The sequence below is a fragment of the Pygoscelis adeliae genome, unplaced genomic scaffold (genome assembly GCF_000699105.1).
Source record: "Pygoscelis adeliae isolate BGI_AS28 unplaced genomic scaffold, ASM69910v1 Scaffold3, whole genome shotgun sequence".
NCBI classification, from domain to species: domain Eukaryota; kingdom Metazoa; phylum Chordata; class Aves; order Sphenisciformes; family Spheniscidae; genus Pygoscelis; species Pygoscelis adeliae.
Genome location: NW_008824446.1, coordinates 4,026,201 through 4,050,201, shown reverse-complemented (window position 1 = coordinate 4,050,201; position 24,001 = coordinate 4,026,201). Strand labels below are relative to the sequence as shown.

General features: G+C 35.4%; 1 protein-coding gene across 1 annotated transcript in view; it reads right to left on the bottom strand.

The window, feature by feature from the left end:
* The window catches only part of DPH6 (diphthamine biosynthesis 6), a 215,350-nt gene that overhangs the window by 64,362 nt on the left and 126,987 nt on the right, over nt 1-24,001 (bottom strand). Inside the window, exon 12 of the mRNA XM_009320992.1 lies at nt 5,862-6,104. Coding sequence (XP_009319267.1) covers nt 5,862-6,104 — 243 coding nt within the window. The remainder of the gene's footprint in view (nt 1-5,861; nt 6,105-24,001) is intronic.

Here is a 24,001-nt window from a genome sequence, read left to right as displayed (position 1 = left end):
ACTCTGCTGGATTTGAAACAATCATGGGATCACAGTCACTTATCCTGAACGCTTACCATAAAAAAAGAAAGCTTCTGTCAGAAGAAGGTGGTCTGGAGAAATTTTAAAGTTTGTAGTACATTTGCTCAGGAATTTACTGGAGGGAGAGGACTAGACAACTAATGTCCAAGTGCAAGCTGTGTTATAAAAGCCAAAAGACACATATTTTGTCATGTCACAGGAAGTATTTCACCAGGTAGATTTTTCATTACTGAGGATGGAAAATACAGTGGCAGCTGCCTAATAAAATAACTCAGAGTGGAATTGATCTGTAATATCATCATCTGAAGAAAAAAATAGTATGTATAAAATGAATTGCTGAAGCAAAAGATATAAGCTAATGGTCTTAGAGCTACTAATAAATCTTGCAGTTACATTAAATATTATCTTTCTATGCAACCCTGTCTTCTAATCTTAACAAAATACATTGTTTTCACTGTTTCAAAATCTCCCTTCACCAATATTTTGGATTCACTTACAAATACAGGCAATCCTAAACTTTGTGTTCGTGACAAAACATTGTGTACTAAATCTACTGAAGTACTTCCCTATACATTTTTTTTTCTAACAAAGAAATCGGAGATAACATTTCAGATAGTTCTGGCAAATCTGCCTCTGAGTTTTGTATATGCCATCAAATCAAAATAAGAACTGAAACTCGTTTGTATTATTCAGCCATGTTTATCAACAACTGCATTTCAAAAGCAGCGAATGGCCTCCAAGTTTTTCTGTAAGTTAATGTGCTCTTAACTCCCAGAAAAAAATGAATTAATAGTACCTTGCCATGGAATATACATTTGAATAGCAGCAGCCCAAACTAGTATCTATTACACAATTTATCAAAATTGATATATTTTACTGGCCTAGCCATACCAAATCTTGCTGGGGATTAGCAAGATGTAAAAAGAATAAAACACAGCAGTTAAACAAGCTGGAATGCCTGAAATCTTAAGACAGAATAGCATGTTTCTTCTTTGTATTGGTGAGGATAACAAAAGAAAGCAAAAAGCAGGTATTCAGAGGTAGGGGGAAAAAAAAGGTAATCGTGATCTTGCCCATCTCAGTCTAGTGGAGTCTGTTGTACAGACAGAAGTACAATCCACCACTTGAAATACTCTAACAAAATACTACAGGGATGGTTCTGCATGGAAAGCCCATGGGGAGGGGATAAAGAAGGTGGGGGTGGACTCAGCTCCCACCTAAATATAGTGGGAGTACTGTCTAAATGGTACAACTCAACCCCTACTGAATAAAGTGCATACACAAAGTAAATTAATAAAATTTTGCAGGCACAGTCACTGTTATATCATTATACAATAATTATTTGGAATATTTCCATCTATCAATAATGCCATCTGTCCCACCCAATACAAATGGACTAAACCCATCTGGCTTATTTTTTTTCTATTGATTACTCTGCTGAATGAGTTAGCAAAACCGCTTATAAAATCATCATATTACATGACACTGTCATTAAAAGATGTGAAGTAAAGAAAAACACAAGATGAGACTTAATTGGAAAACTGTCAGTTCTTCTTCCAGAAAGTATTAGCAATGCTACAAGGGGGTTTTTTTGGCTACTTAAAAAAAAAAAAAAATAAAAAAAGCTCTAAATGCTAACTACTGGATTAGGCAGAAACTGCTCTACCACACAATTGTTACTATTTCTGACTAGGTATGTTAGAGAAGCTCCCTAAATGCATCTCCTCAAAGATGCATTGTGTCAAAACGTCCCAAAGTGTGCTCAGGAACCACAAAGAAACTGTGGAAGGAGTGTAACTTAAAAATAGGGTGGCGGGAAGCTGCTGATGGCTGGCACTTGTATTTGTTAATTCCAATTATTTTTCCTAGGCTTTGGCTTTGATTATATGTTTGCATAAATGTCTTTATGCTATTTTTGCAGCCTCTGTTTTTTCTTTTGATTTTAACTACTGCTTCCCTCACCTAGATTTTAATTTCTAAAACTGCAGCCTGTTTTTTCTTTTGATTTTAACCACTGCTTCCCTTAACTATATCTTAATCTCTCCAACAACCACCACTTAACAACAACACAGCCATATCCATCCACGAGAACTTAAATGCTTACCTCAGCTCCCTTACTTTAGATCTCAGTTCCTACAATAACCTCTTAGTTTTAACAAAGGAAATCTCTCTCGTGTACATTCAAAATGTTGATCCAAAGATCTTTTCATTAGCCCAGCGACTAAGTTGGTTTTTTTTGAGTGAGACCTCACTGGGGTTGCTTTCTTATCCTTCCTTCCCCGCTGTTTTGTCTTTCTCCACAGTGGAGTCCTACTACAACCTTCCATCCCTCCACCAGATTTCTATTTCCTCCGTCACTCCGAATGGCTTTTCCAATGACACTGCGACTCAAACTGACACAGGAAGGAAGAAGAGAGAGGGACAGGGGCTGGATTCCAGCTCTGGGGACACAACCCTTGATGGCTGTGGGTTACGAGTGCAGGGAGGCAATGCTCGGGGTTATACTGGAGGGGTGGGGCTGCAGGGAGTGGTGCTGGGAGCACAGATAGTGAGCTACCATCTGGAATGAGGGAAGTCAGGATGATGGCAGTGGAAAGGAGCTGTGTAGGAAGCAAGGAATGATGCTGGAATAAGGAAGGAGCCAGAGACTGGGTGACCGAAACAAGTTAGAAGTTGCTAGGGGGTCCAGCCTGCATACTCTTACTATTTTCTCCCTCTCTTACAGTCCCCTCCCATCCTTGATGCTCACTAGAGTCACTCCTCTGGTTATCAGTGAAATAATTTGGTTATTCTGAAACATACTCAATTTATCTTTCTCTTCATAATTCAAGAAGTTCCTAAAAGACAACTGTCACTGTCAGCAATATCACAAGAAGTCCTCTAAAGTCCTGGTAAGTGTGTCTGACCCTGTGGCCTTACCTCAAATAAAGCTTTGATCAACTCCGTGCCCACATCCTACTCTTAGAAGTAAACCTTTTGTGTTACATAAACACATCCGGAGAACAATTCTCACACTTCTCTTTATATTATATTCTGTTAGGTCCAATTTATTTGTGTCCTAAACAATTTATACAATCCCTTTTGTGCTTTACAGACTACTGACATCAAATATGTAGAATGTTTCAGCTGAAGTTGCTGAACAGTATTATTTATCTAGAGGATATTTATCAGACATCACTCTATGACAGAAGGCTAATAATTTTTGGTACTCTAAAAAAACCTTTGGCAGTTCTAATGCATATGATTTAGTAACTGTGTTAAATACAAATACCTCAATCTTAATATACCATCATTTTGCTATTAAATACAGAACATTCAACAAACAGAAATGCAGAATCTAAAATCCGTCTTCAAAACGTACTTAGTTCTATGGTTTCTAATGTCTAGTTTACAAGAAATGAGCTCTGAGGTACATTGTTTTGTTTGCACAAAGAAACTCCTTTTTCCATGGATGACAGAAGCAGAACAATTTCAACTGAGACAACATTTGTTCTTATTAAGTAATCTGTAGGTTGCTATTGATTCAGGCCTTTGGCCACTGCTTGAAATATGGTTCAAAAATAATAAAATACTTTTGGTTTGGCTGACTTAAGTTTACTTGCAGAAAACAGACCATTATTTCACGTCACGGTATCTGTCAGAACTGTCTGTAGTAGTATTGGGATACCAAAAAATGAACAAAACCACACAAGTAAGGGATATGCTACTTAGACTCTTAAATACAGATGCATTCAGAGTAAAGCTACTGTGTTCCAGCTTCCACACAGAAAGACGGTATCTTACAGCACTCCACAGACTGCTTCAAAGAAAATACTAAGAGGTGTGAAAACTACATTTCCTGTTCTCACTGAGTCTATGGAATAAGCAAGAGAGAAATACAACTGTCGTACAATTTATCAGTCATTTTACAAAGTTATTCCAAATTTCAAACTTGACTATTTTCCTCTTTCCCAGAGTAAAGGAACAACTCTCCTAATACCATTCCAGCTAGTCCTTCTCCTCCAATACAAAATCTCTATTTCTATTAACAGGACAATTGTATTTTCAAGGGCAGGGCAATTCCTCCCTCCGGTTCCTTGTAACAGAAATGTTTGATACATCTTTTTCTCTGCTTTGCTGTGTACACAAACCCTTGCTAATCAAAAAAGTATGCATAGCCTGAGGAAAAATTCAATTCCTCTGCCTTAACCTCCTATTGACAAAATGATAGGGAAATTGGAACATCTGGCTGCTAATAACATCTCATTCCCACTGATATTTTAATTTTTTCCAAAGCATTTTTAGATCGTGCTGTGGCATACATTACTTCATCTGCTAGTATTTTTTTGCTCTTTCTGATACTGTCATTAACGTATATGATCTGATAAGCACAGCATAAAATTGATGAACATCCTGTAGGACTGCCTGATGCTCCTCTAGGATGTTTTTTCTTAAACATACCTGAAAACTGTTAGGCAGCTAACTCTTCATAGAAGTATGTGTAGGCAGCAATCCATTTTAAGCTATGGGTTGAAGAATCAAAAAGTGACATGGGCCAGATACTAGTAATAGCCCAAAAGCAAGCGATCTCATCAGTATTTTTCATGTAGCTAAGAAAGCACTGCCTAGTCATCTCAGTAAGTGGAAGAAATAAAAGACTCGATAAAGAGTGGCTGGTATGTATAACAACTACGGAAGACCTAAAAGATTCCATCTGGAAAAAAGGAAAAGTTTCAAAGAACTGGCAAACACCACCAATCTGCCCTCAAATCATATATATTACAAATAAGAAGGCACGTAGGCTTCATGGTCATGGTCCATGTTACTAACCAGTCACATAGCAAAAAACTGAATTGAATTAAAAAAATCTGAATTGAGTTCAGATTCAATTGGACTTGGAGGAGTAGTAAACACTATTTAAAAGGGTCCTTTATTAATTAATCAAGGCTGAATGTGTAAGCTTCTAAGTAAAGCCTACATCTCTACTTAGAAAGACAAGTGCCTAGTGCAGAGACTGAAATTGAAGGCAAATAGAAGGAAAGTTTCAGGTGCATTTTTCCTTCTTCTATGGCAATATTAACATATGCTATGCTTCCAAGCCGTGTATTTTCCTGAGAACCCGTAATAGTTAAGTTATACTAAATTATAAAGCAATTATGTAGTTACTACTCTTTTTTACTCATTTGTGGAGAAGTTATGTTTTATTTACAAGATTTGTGGCCATTACTTTTTTAATGCTTGCAGGGTGTTCCATGGCTATTTAAGAAAAATGGTACATACATAACAGAAATGATTATGGTGTCGTTATAAATCACTGTGCAAATCATTATGCTATTAGAGATAATCTAGGGTCAACCAATAGACAGGAACGCCCTGATCTGGTCTTAGAAGTTCAGCTGAATGATAAGCAATAATGAGCAGTAAACTGCTAAACTCAGTTGTCATGACAATATTGCTTCTAAGAAAGAGTGGGGAAAAAACATCAACAGAACAACTCACAAAAAGTTGAAGTAAAACGCCCAGTTCCTATTATGTAAAAATACATGGGCAGAGGTAATTCAACTAAGGTATTGTTCACATTTTTGTTGGAGGAATTGACTGCTCTTAAAGAGTTCTTTAACGTATTGCTTTGGGGAATTAAGACAAAGTTAGTGAGGAATATAACTTTCTAATAAGCAATTTTCTTTCTCAGTTGTGCGCAACCACTTATCAGCCAGAACATAACAGCTCAATCAAACCTTATTACATCAGCTTTACTTGAATCCCTCTGAAACGTACTGAGAAAATTCTGGTATTACTACAAGACTTCGGGGGAAAAAAAAAAGACAACCCAGAAAGAAGAAAATGGATATCACAGCTACCTTTTTACATTCTCTTAATTTCTTCTGCCATATAGAGCGAGCAATAGGGACGTGCTTGCTGTCAGTTACATAGCAGCTGGCTGTGATGACGTGGTGGAGTGCAGTCTTCTGGCTCATAGCTTGAAGAACTCGCTCAACATGACGGAGGGAAACTATGGCCTCAGTCCATATGCCACCACTAACAAGCTGCATCGTACAAGGTACTAGAGCAATCTGTCCAGCACAGTAGAGAACATCTCCAACCTAGAAGGAAAAAAAAAAACAAGTAAATAAGATTCTGGGAGTGTATAGAAGGCAAGGGAAGCACTTTTCTCTTTTCAAGGTAGTTTCTTTCAACAGTACTGTTCTTTGCCATCATTTGTCACAAATGGAGCAAACATGCCAGTCTGGAGATAATTGTTGATAGGGTTTTAACTACAATATAGAAACACAGCACTGCAATAAACTCTAACCTAACAGTTAATACATGGATGTATGTGTCAGCTCAAAACAATAATATCCGATGTTACTGACTGTTACAGCTGCTGGATGACACTGATGCCCCCAACATGGTTAAATATGTTCTTACTTCCTTTTTTTGAGTGATGATGCACACTGTCTTTGGTTCAGTGCTATGGTTTTTTTTAACTTCTAAGTCTTAAGTTAAGCTTTGTTTTATGTAAGTATATATAAGAAAGTGTAAGTATGTATTTGTAATATCTTTAGTAAACTAGTTTAAAAATACTATAAAAATAATACTGCAGAACAGCTAAAAGACTGTGTATGAAAAAAGTCATGATAATCCACCAGAAAGCAAAAGGAAATTGCAGATTGAAAATAAGATGCAGAACAATGTCACTTGACCAAAGAGATGGGTTCACCTTTTGAAAATGGAATTAAACGGGTGGCCAGATAGACCATCAATATATGTTTTAAGGTGAGCCGCAATGCAGTTACTTTGGGCTGATTTTCCAAAGTCTTCCTGGCAACACTCTGAAGACCTACTTTTTTAACAGCAGCCAGCAAAGGAAACATTTATTCTTACTATTCAGACATCTCAAAGACTTATTATAAAATCTTAATGTAAATATCAAAACTTTTCATCCTCTTATGCTGCACTTCTCTAGAAAGCCTGTACATTTCCTGATCAGTGAAGCAGTAAATTTTATTCAATATCAAAAGAAAACTAAGTATAGAAGTGGGAAGTAAGGTGGGCGTAAGCAGCTTTGAAGTCAGCATAAGAAGCATTTTGCTAGGAGTAAAAGAGAGGGAAAATGAACTGTGCAAGGAATCTTTAGGAAGAATTTTGCAGAACTTACTGTATAAACTATAAAAATTCCTCAGAATTAAGAATAATTAAAAAAGAAATCTGTGTCCTAGAAGATGTGGCAATCAAACCATGTGACAGACCCATATGCAACTCCAAATCTGTCCTCATAACTGTCTGTGTCTCACAAAAGACTCACACATGTAACTATTGGAAGAGCATCTTACACAACTTGGCATACAAGTTCTATGATTAGCAGCTGAAGAGGGGGAGGAGGCAGGGGGGAAACATATCAACTGACACCCATCAACTATTTAAATTGTTTAAAATATCTGAAATATTGTTTTGATAATGCCATATATAATCCTGAATTTGGAAAAAAAAATGCAAGTAATATTTTGGTTTATAGGAACAAATGGTCTTTTTTTTTGCAGTGCTATTTTAAAATATGTGCCATTGAACAAGGGAGTCCAGCCAGCTACCAAGTGGCATACTGACAAGATGAGAAACAAATTCAGGAAGATATGATTCAGAGGGGCACAGGTTTGTTTTTAAAGCAAGCCCTTCATTTTCACCTCTGCAAAGTGAAAACCATGCATTAGTCAAAAACTCCAATACAGGTAGTTTATACTTCTACAGAAAAAAAATCACACTGGCAATATTTCTTCCTTTTCTTCCCTGCTGGGCTGCTGGTTTTCCATGCATCACCCATGTTAATTATTAGGTAGACAGAAGAGCTGTTAAACCAGTTCACTTCCCCTATTCTTGAACAGATTGTTTGAGACATAATATGAATACTAATTAACGATAAAATATCTGTCAGTGTTTTGAAATATGGACCAAGATAGCACTTTCCTGTATTATCCTGGATAGTTCTGATACAATTAGCTCCACTGGTCATAAGCAAGGTCAAAATAAAGCTCTGAAGGATTTGAGCAAAATTGGCACCACTTTTGGCTCAGATTCAGTGGGAATTTTGAGGAGTTCTTTAAAAAACAATTTAAAAAAATCCCTTAACATACTTGTTTGTACCTTAAGACGTAATTAATAGAAAAACAGTGTTCCTAACATGCCACCGTGTTGTTACGGAAGGGTGGATGCAAGGGGAAAAGAGGGGAAAAGGGCCAAAACACAGCCACAGGTTTGCAGCAACTGTATTTCAGGGGGACATAATTTAGGATAAGGGAAGGAGGAGGGATGTTCCTCTTCTCTTTCCCAGTGACTTGGTCATGAAAAGCAAGCACAAATAAACAATCAGCAGGGGCAAAGCAGCAAACCAGTACAAACACTGTTTTAGCAGATTTCAAGAGGTTGTCTCTAGAATGTTTGAAGCATTATACAGAAAATTGTTAGCAGCGTAAAAAGCATTTAAAACAGCGAAGACATGGTAATATCTTGTTCACAGTACTGAAATCTTACAACGGGAGATGTCACAATGTATGGTGTCAGTCCTTGTGTTGTGAAAGCGTTCTGCAAAACCCTGCTAGAACCTTGCAACAGTTTATCTTTTTGGAGCATCTACAAGGATAACAGAAGATCTTTCAGGCTATAGATTCACAGTGTAGCAAGTCTAGAGGACTCCATATCCAGTAAGCTCAGCACAGAAACAAAACTACAATGTAATGGATGTGTATTTATACACTAGATGTCTCAGCTTACACTGATGATTTAATTTTCGCTGCAGCCCATAAACATATTTCCAGTGCTAAAATTTCATTAAAGATCTGACAAACCAAAAATAAAAAAACTTGTACTGCTGAGATGCTCACTTGTACCAATTTATTGCCAGTATAGCTCCACAGCAGTAAGCAGTTTATAAATGGGGCCTCATGTAATTCCGCATTTCTTCCCTTTTTATTTTCATTTGTATCACTGCAAGTTAAATGAAAGGTGAGTCTTAATAAGCTAACATAATAGTTTAGCAGCTGTTTTGCTCAGTTAGCACAATCATAAATAATCAAGGCAATTCAGTGGACAATCAGAACCTCAGAGTATGCAATCCATACTCTTAACAGATAGGAATGCTAAGCTCGTATTTGAGAATTACTACTTTTCATACTGTTGCAGGAATTAAGTATAATATAGAGCTAGATCACAGCTAATACAGAGGGAAGACAGTATAGTAGCAAATTATTATTTTATTTTACCTTTTTTTTAAGCTGCATTTACTTTTTAGGAAAGCAGAAGGAAAGCATCTACGGTACTATGAAAAGGAAAAGTCAGAAGAACACTTTGTGCCACTTTGAACTGTTCTATCCCATGAAAAAGTTTTTAACAGTATTATGAGTTACCGAAAGGACACAACATATCTCCCACAAAATATAATTCAGGAAAAGAAACAATGAGAAAAACAGACTTAATTGGACTTAAGGACTAACTTAAGCTGCTAATTAGCACAAGAAAGCTGTAATTATTGCTACTTAGGAAGAAACAGAAGCAACAGAATACCTATAGATATGCACTGAGTTGTTTTTTTTAATTAAAGGCCAACAGCAACTATGGAAACTTTATGAAACTTTTCCTGCTGGTATTATTAAAACTTGCTAGCGATTAACTGCCACAATACAAAAATTGCAGAGAACTTGTAATGGAGACATTTCAACTATTCACCCACAGGTATTTAGGCCAATGTTAATAGTTGCAACATACGAACAAACGCGTGTTTCTTGGAAAGGATGGAGTCAATACGTGATCAGCCAAATCTTTGTTATGAATGCAGTTTGGTGTCTGAGTGACTGCTGCCCTTTAACAGGTCAGGGTACACAAAAGATTCAGTGACCCCCTGACCTAACAGTGAAATAACCCACCATTATGTTCAGTCAATGTAAATAAGCATAACTGACAACGCGCTAATAGGCTGCCTCTGGTCAGCCATGTGTACCTCTGACCTTAATGAAGACCTAAATCAATTAATACTCCAGGCAATAAAGACCTCTGGCTGATTAAGTTAGATAGAAATCATCTTTTCTAACGGGATTAAAGCTGTAAGGTGGTGAACTTTTTATTTAATATATGATAATCCTTTCTTCCTAGGGCCCTCTTATTTTAGCTAATGATGGTAAAATTGCTTTTTGCAATGTGAAATCTTTTATTCAACTACCCAGTGTGAATAAAGTTTTAAAGGTACCGTTTAGACAACAGTAAGTGAAAAGCTTTGAGTTCACACTATGAACACAAATTGTATCTGACTAACGTGGTTTTAATACACCACAACCTTCAATATAATTCACATGTTTTTCTTGAACTGTTACAAATTTGTAGTCTAAAAATTCCATAAATGAGTTGATCACACATAGTTTAGTTTGATACGGGCTTTCTTTTGAGAAAACGTGTACAGTTATCAGTGGCTAAAAGATGAAGGATATATTCCCAATTTAAAAAAAAAAAAAAAAAGTTATGATTATCTTTGACTAAAAAAAAAATTGACTCTTAGAAGACTCCACGTAGAACTTAGTAAAATGTTTGCATATCATACTCAAAACTCCAAAACTTCCCTTTAAATAAAATAATATTTTTTCCTAGTTAGGTCAAAAAAGTATAATTAATCAATAGCATATTATTGCTATTCTATGGAAATAGCTGCAACATTTCCACAATTTTCAGAGATTTATAACTCAGTTTTCAAATGCTGTGACTCCAGTTTGCTAACCCTCATTTTGGGATGGAGCTTCACGTTTCAAAATGTATTTGGTCACCTAAGCTACAAGACTACAAAACATTCATCTTTTTGTATTGTTCTTCACTAATAAAGTTTATTTTATCAAAGTGTGATTTAAATTTTTCTCTTTGAACTTTGTGGGTTGAAAAAGTCACAGGACATATTTTATCAAGAACTGAAATAAAATACTGTAATTTCATGGATGCTAAACTAGGCTGTATAATTTTTTTTTATCTGCAGTTTAGCAAAAATTAAGATACACCGTCCCACAAAGTTGTATTTGACACTGAGCACAGTGTCATAACACTATCAATACATGTAAAACTTTTGTGCGTTTCCTAATTGGAAATTATACCAAAGAGAAGTATCATGTCATGCAGTATTCATACACTGAGCAGCACAAAAACTGGCAGTTCTTTAAAAAGGCTACTAACTCGACAATGCATCTGAAGAAGCCACGATATTAATTGTTATGAATACTAAATCAACTTCAAAAAACTACATCCAAATACCTCCTATTCATACTCTATGCTGCCCAACTGTAAAAACCTCTGCAATCCTCTAAAAATCAAATAATTCAAACTGAGCCTTCAGACTGTGCTGGATTTACAGCAGGCAATCTCATACAATACATTCCTGAAGGTCTGTAGTACCCTGAAGTTTAACAAAATGCTATATGCACAAACTTGAGAGGGACAATCAGGTCAGAAAGCTTATGAGAAGGTAAGATCAAAGTTTCAGCTTGAAAACCATTTTGTAAAAACTGTTCTATGGTATCACAGAAAACTGTAATATTTGTGTACATATTTTTGGCAATGCGCTAGTTATATTTAAATCTTGATCAATGCCAAATCAATTTTATTCTGCTCTACAACTGATGGAAATAAAACCCACACACTTCTGATTTACAGAAGACAAAGATTCAGAAACTGAAATTTTCACAAAAAACCCCACCCCAAAAGCTGTCATTCACATTCCAAGGGAGTATGAGACACAAAACACAAAAATAAATCTAGCTTTTAAAGTCAGCAACTGTAGTTATAAACATCTAGGAAAGGTTCCAATAGAGTGGGTGAAAAAGGCTTGCCATCTAATACATCCATGTGGGCATGACAGCTAGTCTGAAGTCTTCTCCAGGGCTCTTGTTTTGGTCCACTTGGAAACTCCAATACACAGAGAGGAAATGAAGAAATTGGAGCTAAAATATTCTTTACTTACTGTGCATATTTCGGCCTATGTCCTGTACTGGCACACAGGGTAGATATTGTTCCTTTATGGAAAATTACAGTAGACAGTACAAAGACTTAATTGCCATAGAGGAGAAACTGTTGTCCACATCCTAAAGGATGTTTTTTCCTAAATAGAAAAAGAGCAGCCTCCCGACTTGAAAATGAGCAAGCTAACAAGAGTATTAATCTTTGATGCATTTCTTCCTTGGGCCAGTGGAATTCTAGTCTTCATGACTATTAATCTGTCACCTTTTACAAAGCCTACTATTTCCTCTCAAGCTTTTGAAAAAAATCACAAGTTCTCACACAACCACATTAGCAAAATCTGCCAACTGTGAAAAATTGCAGAACACTCAGCTTTATGAACATACCTTATCTAAAAGATGGCGTAAAACCTCCAAACTGATTATCATTTACTCATTTCTCATTCATATCACTTTGAATAAAGATGCCAAACAAAACAAATGAAAAAAAAAGAACCAAGATTAGTCTATTCCACAACAACTGGTGTTGGGATGGGGAATGAGAGACTTAATGAAATCAGTATTTACCAAGAAAAGTAAAGGCTTATTCAGGGTCCAGAAAAACAAGGTGGAAAAGATTGGTATCTAAAAGCGTAAAGCGATGCAAATGACTCAATGGACATGGACTATTGAGCAACGGATACCGCATTTTTAGAAAATGCCTATTATGTCCACCACAGTTGATTGTGTTCTTAAATTAATTATATATGCATAGATAAGGGAGGATAATGGTTGCAATTCATCTGGATTCATAAAATATCTGATACAGCATATTTGGAAATTATTTTTAACTCTCCTAATTATAAATGCTGTTAACTAGCTGATAGTATGTAAGGAGAGAGTAATGAAAATGGCAATGTACTGAAGTGGGGTGCCGTAGGGATTGGTATTAGGCCTGATTTTGTTTAACATCTTCATTAAGTCAATGGAAGAAGGGATTAACAGCATGGTAATGAAACCCACAGAGGATACTAAATTAGAATGTGCACCAGTAGAACTAACAAAAATGGACACAGATAGGTTTGAAATAAAGGCAGAAAATAAGAAAACGAGACTTAACTTAGGAGAAATGAAAACTCGTGCCAGAACATATGGCAAAAATATTTTGAAATACAGATATTCATAACAAGGGAGAAAACTTGACTGCAGAAGTGCTGAACAGTTTGTATTAAATCATAACTGCTCTTTACTAGAAGCAAGTTCAGTATAGGACAAAAGAAGATACAGTCTCTGTTCTCATGAAACAGGTCTAATTCATCAGATCTACCAAATACTTGTTCCAGGATAAGTAACACCTACCCTTGGCTAATGAAAGAGTGAAATTTTCTAATACGTCAGAAACTGGTACCATACCCTTTAAGAAAGGTATGATTTCCATATTTCAAAATGAATGCTGTAAAAGATCAGGTGATATCAAAGTTTCAGATGATTATTCAGAGCTGATGAAGTAGTTTTTTCCAGAAGTTTTTACATTTCATGATTAACACTGATTTTCAGTTTACAGGCTAGCATAGCTGCATTCAAAGTACGAAAAGCATTTTAATCTGCCAGGGTAAAGATATAAAAATTCAAAAAACACTTTTTCCCCCCTCTCTTAAATGGAAAATGTCTAAACCTTACATGACGTTACGTAAGCATTCATTTGGGGTTCCCACACATTTCACTTGTGTTTTTGCTACTTATGACTATTATCCTAAATTTATTCTGATAAGTTAAGCTTTATAATATATCAGCATTCTTTCTTTGTCAGTTCTGTATTAAAAAAAAAATAAAATATATATATAGCTAGCATGTTCACATGACATTCCTCCCTCCTTGATTTCTACATTTTTCTCTATCTACACTTACAGTTCTAGGGGACTGGGGTGCATTTATAATGAGAGAGAGAGGTTATAAGGTAATTGTATCCACACACACAATATCTAAAGGAAGATAAAGAAAAAAGATAGTGTGATGTGATATCCTCATATACCTATACGTGTTTATATTACAAACCTTGTCTCTACTTTCATCCTTAAACATACAATCTACTTAGAAGGGGATCTCATAATATCCTTCCCACATTAACTGAAGTTTCTGCTGAGAATGTCCACTTATACTAACTAAATAATCAGTTAAACTATCACTGCAGTAGAAATTTCTAGGTTGAAGTTTCTACTAACGATAACGGTGCTGCTGCTTAAGGCTGTACCACTGTTCTGGAATAGAGCATCCAAGGAGAATCAAGATTGCAGTCATAAAAGCCTATGAAGAGTGAGTTAGTTCTTTTCCATTCCTACCTGTCTTTACAATCCTTACTCATGCCAACTGTCAGATAGGTTAGTGTGATTAGAAACAGAAGAGGGACAGCTAGGCGGAGAAAATACTCTGTATTGAAAGGTGAAAGCTGTTCATCACGCGGCAGTAATTCACAGTGTATGAAACACATTAACACCGTGAGATTCTATTCTTACAGAAAAGATTTCGTTCCCAGCCATCACTTGGCTTAATATTCTTACTCAAAATACGCTTTTCATGAATGTCACTGGCTACTTTAAGATACTGGATTGTAATAACTGGGAGACAGGAAAGAATCAGTTCCATAAAGCCAATAATCTGTTTGAAAACAGTTAAGTGTAATAACAGTATTACTAACCTAAAAGTGATAGTTCTCATTCTAGCCATATAGTGTGGTTTCGTACTTTATATCATTTATGTATACCCAGTCTCACATGGATTTTACTTATATCTATGACTGCCTAAATAATAATCGTTAAAACACTTTGATGTTATGTCAAAGCTTATTTAGTGCAGAAGTCCAATTTGTAATAGACATACCCCCCACCTCCCAGTGGAAATGAAGGGAGACTTATTTGTGCACCTATACATGTATGTACAGTATACATAATAGTAATGCATATAGAATATAACATATACAATATATAGTATTTATCACAAACTTTTACCTATTTATTCATATTGCAGTGATAATACTTTCTTACATAACATAATACCTTTCTCAAGGGACCCAACTTCCAATGCAAAAATGTAAGTCAAATTCTGATTATACTTATAGAAACTGAAACTTGTAACAAAGATCCACCAATATATTTAATATTCTTGGTCAAACTATTGTCATATTATCTTTTCTGCATCATCAGTTAAACCAAACTTGACAAAGAGATGAGTTTGTGTACTAGGAACCCCCGTGGAATCAGCTGCAAAATCCTGCGAAATCCAGCAGTAGAGGAAAAGTCCATAGTTAAAATTCTGTGTTCTTAGCAGTAAGGCATGACCCAATCTATAAATTTAAAGAATTTGTAATTTGAGAGTGACAATGTAGTATACATTCTCATATAATCTGAAATACAATCTTCATGAAGTGCAATCCAAGAAAAAAAAAAAGCGTTAGGAAAGTAACGCCCTTGTTAAATGCATGCAATTGCCTATCCTAAAATCTAAAGATTCCTAACAATTAGAACAAAATAAAAGTAATGGAAGTTAGAGAAAGACAGCAACAATCTCAGAAATACACTAAATATGCTCATCCAAACACATTTTCACAACTTTTATTTGTTGTACCCTTAAACACCGACCTTTTATCAGAATTGCAGTGTGGACAACACCCCTATATAAAATATCACTATATTCCTAAATGTGCAATCAGGCAGATTTTACCATTGTACCATTCAGAGGGCAGATTTTCTCTTAGATCAGCAGCACTTTGTGACAAGAAGTTACCTATTGACTAAGTGGTAACTTGTACCATTTAAAAATTAAGTTTCTGTAACAAATTATATTTATATTCTGTGTTATAATTGGACTGTAACTGTATGATAATTACATTCTGTGCTGTAATACATATTCATTTGGGTATGGAGTTAGAATCTTGCATTATACATTTTCCTTATTTTTTCTGGTTTTTGGTTTTGTTTTGTTTTGGTTTTTTTGTACATTCACCTTATTGTTCTCTTATAATACTTATTTTCACAGAATTTTCTAGATGGTTTAAAAGGATAAAAGTTGGGAACTGGAAATTGCAGTATATTGACAGTATATTAGTAACTGATAGATTACTAATAAAATATGTATCTTGTGTTCTGCCAACCAAGCTGCAATCATGTTTCTAACCATCTTACATCACAAAGTGAGGTGAAGAACCAGCGCTTGCAAACTTACTATGTGCTTAGCCCTTTCTGTTTGCATTATTAATAAAAGTAGTTATTTTGGCTAGTAAAAATGAATTGCAGAGTCAAGCCCTCTGATATAAAAATGGGTACAAAACAAAGGGTTGAAATTAAAAGGCAGTAAATAAGAGGAAAGGAGGAGCAGAATGCAGTAAGGAATAACCCAGCAATTAGGTTAATCAGCTGCCATATTGCCGAGATCGACGTTCAAATCCCTTCTTTGATATTTTTCTTTTGCCCAGTAATGGCAGTGCTGTTGTGGCAACGGGCAGTCCAGGAAGCACATCTCTCAGTGTCTTCTACTGGAACTGTTCTAATTTGTTTAAATAAACTCATGTTCTTGGACCAAGACTCTGTTCTATTTCTTGATGAGCGTTTTAATCAATATATGCTAGAAGTTAATATAGGATGGAAAGATCCTTCTTTATGGCAGAAAGTATTAGTAAGGATCTGAAAAAACTTTACAATGAACATTAAATCAAAATTGATACATTCCCGATTATGATCTCTACTTTGATAATCCAACATTATCCAAAAAGAAATGACCTACCGAAATTCCAAGTATTCCAAACTGCTATGAGATGGTCATTGTTACCTTCTAGTTTTTTTGAGATACTAAGCATTTAGTGATATGAAAGATACTTAACATAGAATAAGCCTTACACTGCAGAACATTAAGACCAAGATGATCCTGTATGAACACAATTTTTGTGAAATATTTAGGCTACTTCAAAATAAATGAGATGATAAAATGGAAATCATGTGGGGAAGGTAGATTTAATTACATTTTTGAAAATAAGATAAAAATACAGAAGCCTAATGTGAACATGAGATGTGATCAAGAAGTTCTCTGAAGTTTAATGGTTTAAACTTAAGCACAGAAATGATGAATTAGAAACAATATCAATGACATTACTATCAGAAAATCTTTGAACTTTTTATTTGAATTTTATAAATAACCAACAGAGTACCTCTTCAAAAACAGAAGCTGTATCAAATTCTACAGATTATGCTGAGAACAGTTTAAATATCTAATTTTGCTTTTTGAGCTTAGGAAAATTATAGGTGCTTCACTGAAAATATGACCTTGTGTGACAATACGAATCTCTAACATTTTGCTCTTTCAGCCCAACAGAAAGAGCTTCTAATTATCAGCTAAACAGTGGACAGTATTTGAAAAGTATGCAAAAGTGCCAAAATTGCCAGTGATGGAAACTGTCTCATATAAACTTTACATTCTGCTTACATGACATATAAGATTGAAGTTACATGACTTGACTGTTCATCTAACAGTTTTAAGTAATGTTTTAGGGGTTTGTGAAAAGATTGGGTTTTGCTGTTAAAAAAGTTTGGCCTAAATTCAACCAGCAAGAATTGTTTGTTATGAAGTCCAGTGAAGTATAGTTAACACACAGCATCTTTCAATGTGTGATTCCAGAGTTTGCATTTGGCAATGTAACTGTTCACAGCATTTAACTCCGAACCTCAGGGTTTCTGCCATTCAGGCCTGAAGGAGTTAAATCTTACAGCTCTTCAACAAAAAACAATTACGTGTTTTTGCAGAAAAATATCACATGCTGATAGTGAATAATTAAATGATCAAACCGAAGAGAAACGAACTATTTCTGTGATGTATGTTTTGAACTTCTAATAGCTAGTCTGATTCTCCAGAATAATAGCTGTGTTAGAATCAGGAAGGACACTAATGGGGAATGAAGAAGGGCATGAAAGAACAGCGCATGTAACATGAAGAAAGGTGGAGAAACAGAGTAATTCCAACTGATATTTTTATTTGTTGTTTGTAATGCTAACTCATGGTGTCATGGACGTTTATGTAAAGGAATGTTATTCATTGTGCACCTTGACCTTGTAAGGTGATATAATGCTTTGATTTTGTGCAAAATTTATTAGAAGCAGAAATTGCACCTTGCAGGACTAGGCCCTGGATGCAGAACAAGATAACGGTGAAATTCAAATGAAATAAGCCCTTTAAAACACCATCAGAGAACAATAAATCAGCTCAACACCCTCCCAACACAGGAAATTGAGAGTTAACCAGTGTACCCAATTTTAGATTTTTTTTTAAAGGAGGAATAAATCTGCTATCGGGAGCTGGTTTGATAGACCTTTGAAGGTCTTCAGAACTCTCACTAATATGTTATTCTCTAAAAAATATTCCCGTAATTCTGCTGTCTCCCATCATTCCTTGCCTCGAGATTCATCTGTCAACTTTGATGCATCTTTTAAAGTACCCCTCCAAGCCTAAAAACCGTGACTACAGACCACAGAAGAGAACTCTTTGCTTTGAAACCATCTGATCAATCAGAAGATCATTTACCTGCAAGCATTATTTGGTGAAGCTAAAGCGGCACATCAACCAGCAGCATCTGAAGGCTGAGGCAGCAAAACGTCAACAACAAATTGTCATTGGCATTCCATTTATGAACCTTCAAACAGCATCAGATCTTTTCGATGGGAAACCAGATCAGGTCAGACTGGAGCTGAATATTTCTTAACAAGCTAACCATCAAAAGAACTTACGTTTTGAATAAAAAGGCTATCATTTGTTGATTTGAATATCAAAGGGATCCACTGCAAACTCCCAGTCTAGAAAAACCTCCCTAAGCTACACCAGACAGGTGTTTAATAATCTATTATTAAGGCACTATTTTAGGTTACTCAGAATCATAAAAAATAGCTGTAACTGTGAAGCTGCAAATGGGACTGCACAAAGAAATGAATGCTATTAACATACTATTAACAATTCAAAAGAATGAGTTGACATACCAATCAAACTTGTTAATTGACTGTCAATGGCCTGTCCCTGAATATACAACATGACTGCATTATATATTTCAAATGCTGACAGGAAGACAGTTTCATTTGCATTAACTTCATAAACTGATCAACAACCAAACTGCCGCATACATTTATAATGGGAAGCTGAATCATTTCAATATTCATGCAGCTCTGTAATTGTAAATTAGGTGCTGGCAAACAATACAATACTGTACATACTCTAAAATATCCTAAATTTCTCTGACCTACTTTCTTTTTTATTTTAGAAGAGCAGTGGAGAAAAGTTGTCTCTTACAGAGATGATTATTACTTTAATTTATGGTTCATGCCTTAGGCAAAATTTGTTTGCAACCTAGTTTGCAACCATAGTTTATAACTCTACTCTAGATGCATAACTGGTCTGCAATATATGAGGCACACAAGGTGATGTAAAATTTTTCTTGCTTTAGTTCTGTGAAGTGTAAATACCATTAAAATACAGAGTAAATCTGTAAAAAAAAAGTGAATGAAAATCTGTACTATTTCCCTGCTATGACACAAAGCAGATGTCAGCACTGCAACCACTGAAACTTTCTAATTAGACATTGAAACATGTAATTTAAAGTGGAAAGTATTGTTCTTGCACATCCTTCCCTATGTCCTAGAATTTATTGCCCTCAGAGGTCCTGCCTGTACAAAGTATGTTTCCTAAAAATATCTCATAATTACACCCATTCAGTTTCATTGGGATTGACTGTGATAGCAGCTGAAATGGCTGTGATAGTGCTGCCATTTTAGCCAAATGGGTAGTCAGACATACTCTGAGCAAAGTCACAAATCATAGGAGTTGAGAGCAGAAGTGCTTGTGGCTCTTCCATATTTCTGCCCATATTTATCAATCCAGTGGAAATGACCAAGGGCTGATAATAGCAGGAAAATGACAGAAAGAATTCCCAAGAAGAGACACAGGCCAACGCTCTTCACTTTTCCCATTTAGGATCTCCTCTTGCAACATTTACTATCTTGCACTTCTGCTTACTGAAAAATACAGTTCTAGCTAAACTAACAGAGAAGCCTTCAAACGTTGTCATTAATGACTCCATGTATTAGTATCTATTCCTATGGTTTAACCATACAGGGTAGATATGAAAGAAGAAATCTGGTTTTATTTGTTCATGAAGTGCTATAGGCATATTTATCACTGTTTATATAGAGATAATAATATCTCAGTCACTTTGAGAATCGGAGAAATGAAGCTAAGCAGAAATGTCACAAATGAGGATTAAGTCATGAAGGGTTTGGAAGTGTTCCACTGAAGGCTAAGTAGTAATTGATCAAAAATTCTGAAGTTGTCAGGTCAGTCACATTCCCTCTATATCTGTATGACCCGGAGGAAGTATAAGCAAGTTTTAAACGTCTCAACTGTAAATGCACGTTGTCTTCTTTCCCCCTCTTTTATTATTACTGCTTTCATCCTGTCAATCCAGCAGTCACTTCCCCGGCTTTAAAGTTATTGCAAGAGGAGCCTAGCACTATACACTAGCATAACCATACAGATATCACATAAACGTCCAATAAATCTGCAGTCATGACAATCTTCTCCTGTATTTCCTTTCAGATAAAGCATATCAGAGGACAATTTCTGTGAGCTGCTATATTTTAGATTTTATTATTTGTAGTACAGATATAAGACTGAGAAGCAAAAAATATTCGCATTTATTGTTCTAGCAACTGCAATTGAAGAGTAGAAAGACTAACAGAAATATAAAACCTTCAGAAAAGCTGAATATAGTGGAGTCACTGGGGTGATGGCAGTCCCAAATCATCCTAACTGATAATCATGAAAGATTACTTATACTACAAACTAGGTATTAGCTTTGATATCTTCCCTGAAGTATAAGCTGAGTAACTGTCATACTGAATAACACCATATGATGGGTACTGCTAAGTTCTTACACTGACAAAACAGGGATCATTAAAGCTTCAACATTCTTTCAGGTAATCAATGTAGTATAAGCAGTATGTGATTAAATGCATTTAAGACATGAGAAGTGTCAAGGTAAAGAACAGCTCATTACTCAAAGGATGTAGTATCTATAAAACCAGCCATCTTAGAAGGAGCTGGTCATTTATAACTGGTGCTAATGGCAACACACAACTACAGTGAATTCAGTAATTCATGTGCCAAGATTTATAAATTTTGAGCATAAAATATATACATATATACAGCTGAAATATATGCACATATACATATTACTGTAACAAATGATGTGATGTATGTTCATGTTTCAAAAAGACACTTGATTAATTTTAGGAAAATGCAGTTTGTCTACATTGCTTCAAAATTTACATTTGAAATAGCCCTTTTCTCATTTACTGAAATACACATTTTCAATGACATTTTCAGATCTTAGCTGAAATCTTCCTGACTCTCAACAGCCTGTGGCCAGCATAGTTTTTGTAGGTGGTGATAAAAACTCCTGTCCTTGGGTAGAATGAAACTTTCTAACATGCAGATAAAGTCCCATCCATGTGGGAAATGGTGTTTTCCTGGAGATCAGCATGAGACTAGAGAACTAATCTGGACACAAAACTTGATTATCACTGAACTCATGATCATTATCTTTTAATTGGAAGACAGGCTTCTCAAACTTCTCTGTCTTTAGAAAGCTCACAAAACATTACACACATTTTATAAAACCAGAAGGATTAAGTCACACACTTCCAAACAGCACAGAGCTGCACATATACTGTTTGTTTTGGATGAGGATGATGACTACAAGAAACGTGTAACCACTGTTTTTGCTGAATGCATTACTGTCAATTCCTCGGTGATTTAACGGCAAGCTCAGGACTTGTATTACACTGTACTGCAGAGGTAGAAGGGTTCAAGCAACCAATCCCATTCCAAATTCATAACTGAACAATGAGCAACTTAACACAACCTGTCTGTATTTGCTATTTTTATAAGGAAAAATTGAGATGAACAAATAAAAAATTTATGGTCACTTACTGAGAAAATATTCAGTGTATTAGATGCCTAACAAAAATATTCTAGCTTTCATTACAGTCCTGTTTCCATTCCCACAGGAGAAACATCATTCTGAGATCTGCTTTAGTCTGAATCACTATTATCGTTCTTAAAAATAGAGTAAATAAAAATTTAAATTAAGGGGTTCACCCAGCAGGACTGAAAAGGCGGCAATATTAAAGGGGTAAGGTGTTCCATATTCTTGAGCTTTTGTGCAATATCAGTGCTTATTTTGTGTGGGAAAGTACAACAATACAAGCATTGGCTTATACTTACTTCTCGTGCCAAGGTGAATGCAAGAGGAAAAAGAAGCAATTCCATAAATCTAGAATATGCCTTGTATTAAACATATAGTTCTAGCATTGGTCTAATTATTGAGAAACTATAGGAGTAGCATAACAAGGAAGCTAATTTATTGATGATTTCAACTTTAGTTTTAGTATTACCATACAGGGAGATAAACAAATACTCACATATACATAATATTAACATATCAGAGATGAAAACTTAAGCACTGATCGGGAAATACCAAAAATCAGGATACAAATGGAAACTTTATGTATATTTGATTATAAGTGAAATATACATGCATCTGCATTATAAATGTACATTTATATTTAAGAAGATAAACCTGAACTTATTTGCAGGATGTTCAGAGTTATGACAAACACATTAAAACAATCAACATTAACAGACTTTTGCAATGCTTTGTTCCTTAACTTTGATGTTAGAAGAATTTCTGTTTTTCAAGAAAGCTGGTGCTTTCTTGATACTCCATTCCAACTGCTATATTTAATCTTCTTAGTATGTAAAGGGATTTTTCCTGTGAGGAGTTACAAAAAGGCAACTTTGAAGTTTCTACCTGCAGCCACCTCTTATTTACATTACGTGAATCTGTAACACTTTTCCTGCTCAAGACTGCAAACTCACTGCATAGGTAAAGTGATTTTTAAATTTTTCTGAAATTTGCTCAACACTTACGGAGAGCAAGCAAACAGTATATTTCAGCCCAGGAATTTTTTTCCTAATTTCTCAGGCATTTACAGGATAAAGTTGAATGAATGTTTTGTAACCACAGAAAACTCAACATCATCCAGTTTTTACCTAATGTCTACATTTCATTTATAGAATTCAAATGTATTGCTACCTTTTCAGAATTTAGGGAAAAAATAAGCTTGCAGATTTGTTATTGTTACAAAGACGAAAGCTGGAACTTCACACAATATAAGCCACAGACTTGACTCAGATTCTTTAGGCACTTCCTCAAACACAGAATAAGATCTGACAGATTCCTTCACATGAGGGAAAGGCCCAGAAAGAAAATGTCTGGCGAATGTTTAGCTATCTATCCATTTAAGGAATATTCAAAGCCTTTCCATCCCACTAGCAGAAGACTGCTGCTACTGTCTCCAGAGGACTCACTCCCAAATAAACATAGCTTATTAGAAATCTCTCTTTTTAACTTTATGTGCTCCTTGTCCAAGGGCTCAGATCAATCTAATAACTCCAGAAATTATATACATTTGATAAGATTTGTCAAAGTCCAATTTAGCATGACTAAAATTCACTTATCTACTGAGAAAATTGTAACAAAGTTAAACCAGCAGGAAATAAAATCAAGTGTGTCTCACCTGAGCATTTGTCACAGAACAGTTGCAACATTTGTAAGCCACATTAGTTGCATGACCCCAACATGACAAAAAGTAAATCAAACATTTTTCAGTAATACAGTTAAAGTTAGTGCTAACATGTTATTTACAACAGTCATCCCAGCCTTCCCAGGAATCCCATCCTGTTCAATTGTCATTATTATAATTACCCCCTTTCCACAGAGGCAGGGAACTGGCACATATGCAGAGAAGTACACAGAAGCCTCTTCTGCTGGTGGATTAGTCTCAACATTGCCAATCTTGTTTATTGGGTATTTGACCTTGATAGGGGCAGTTCTCAGGTTGCCCCTTAATGAGAGAAAAATCTTATTAACAATTTAGGGCTTTTAATGCCCAATC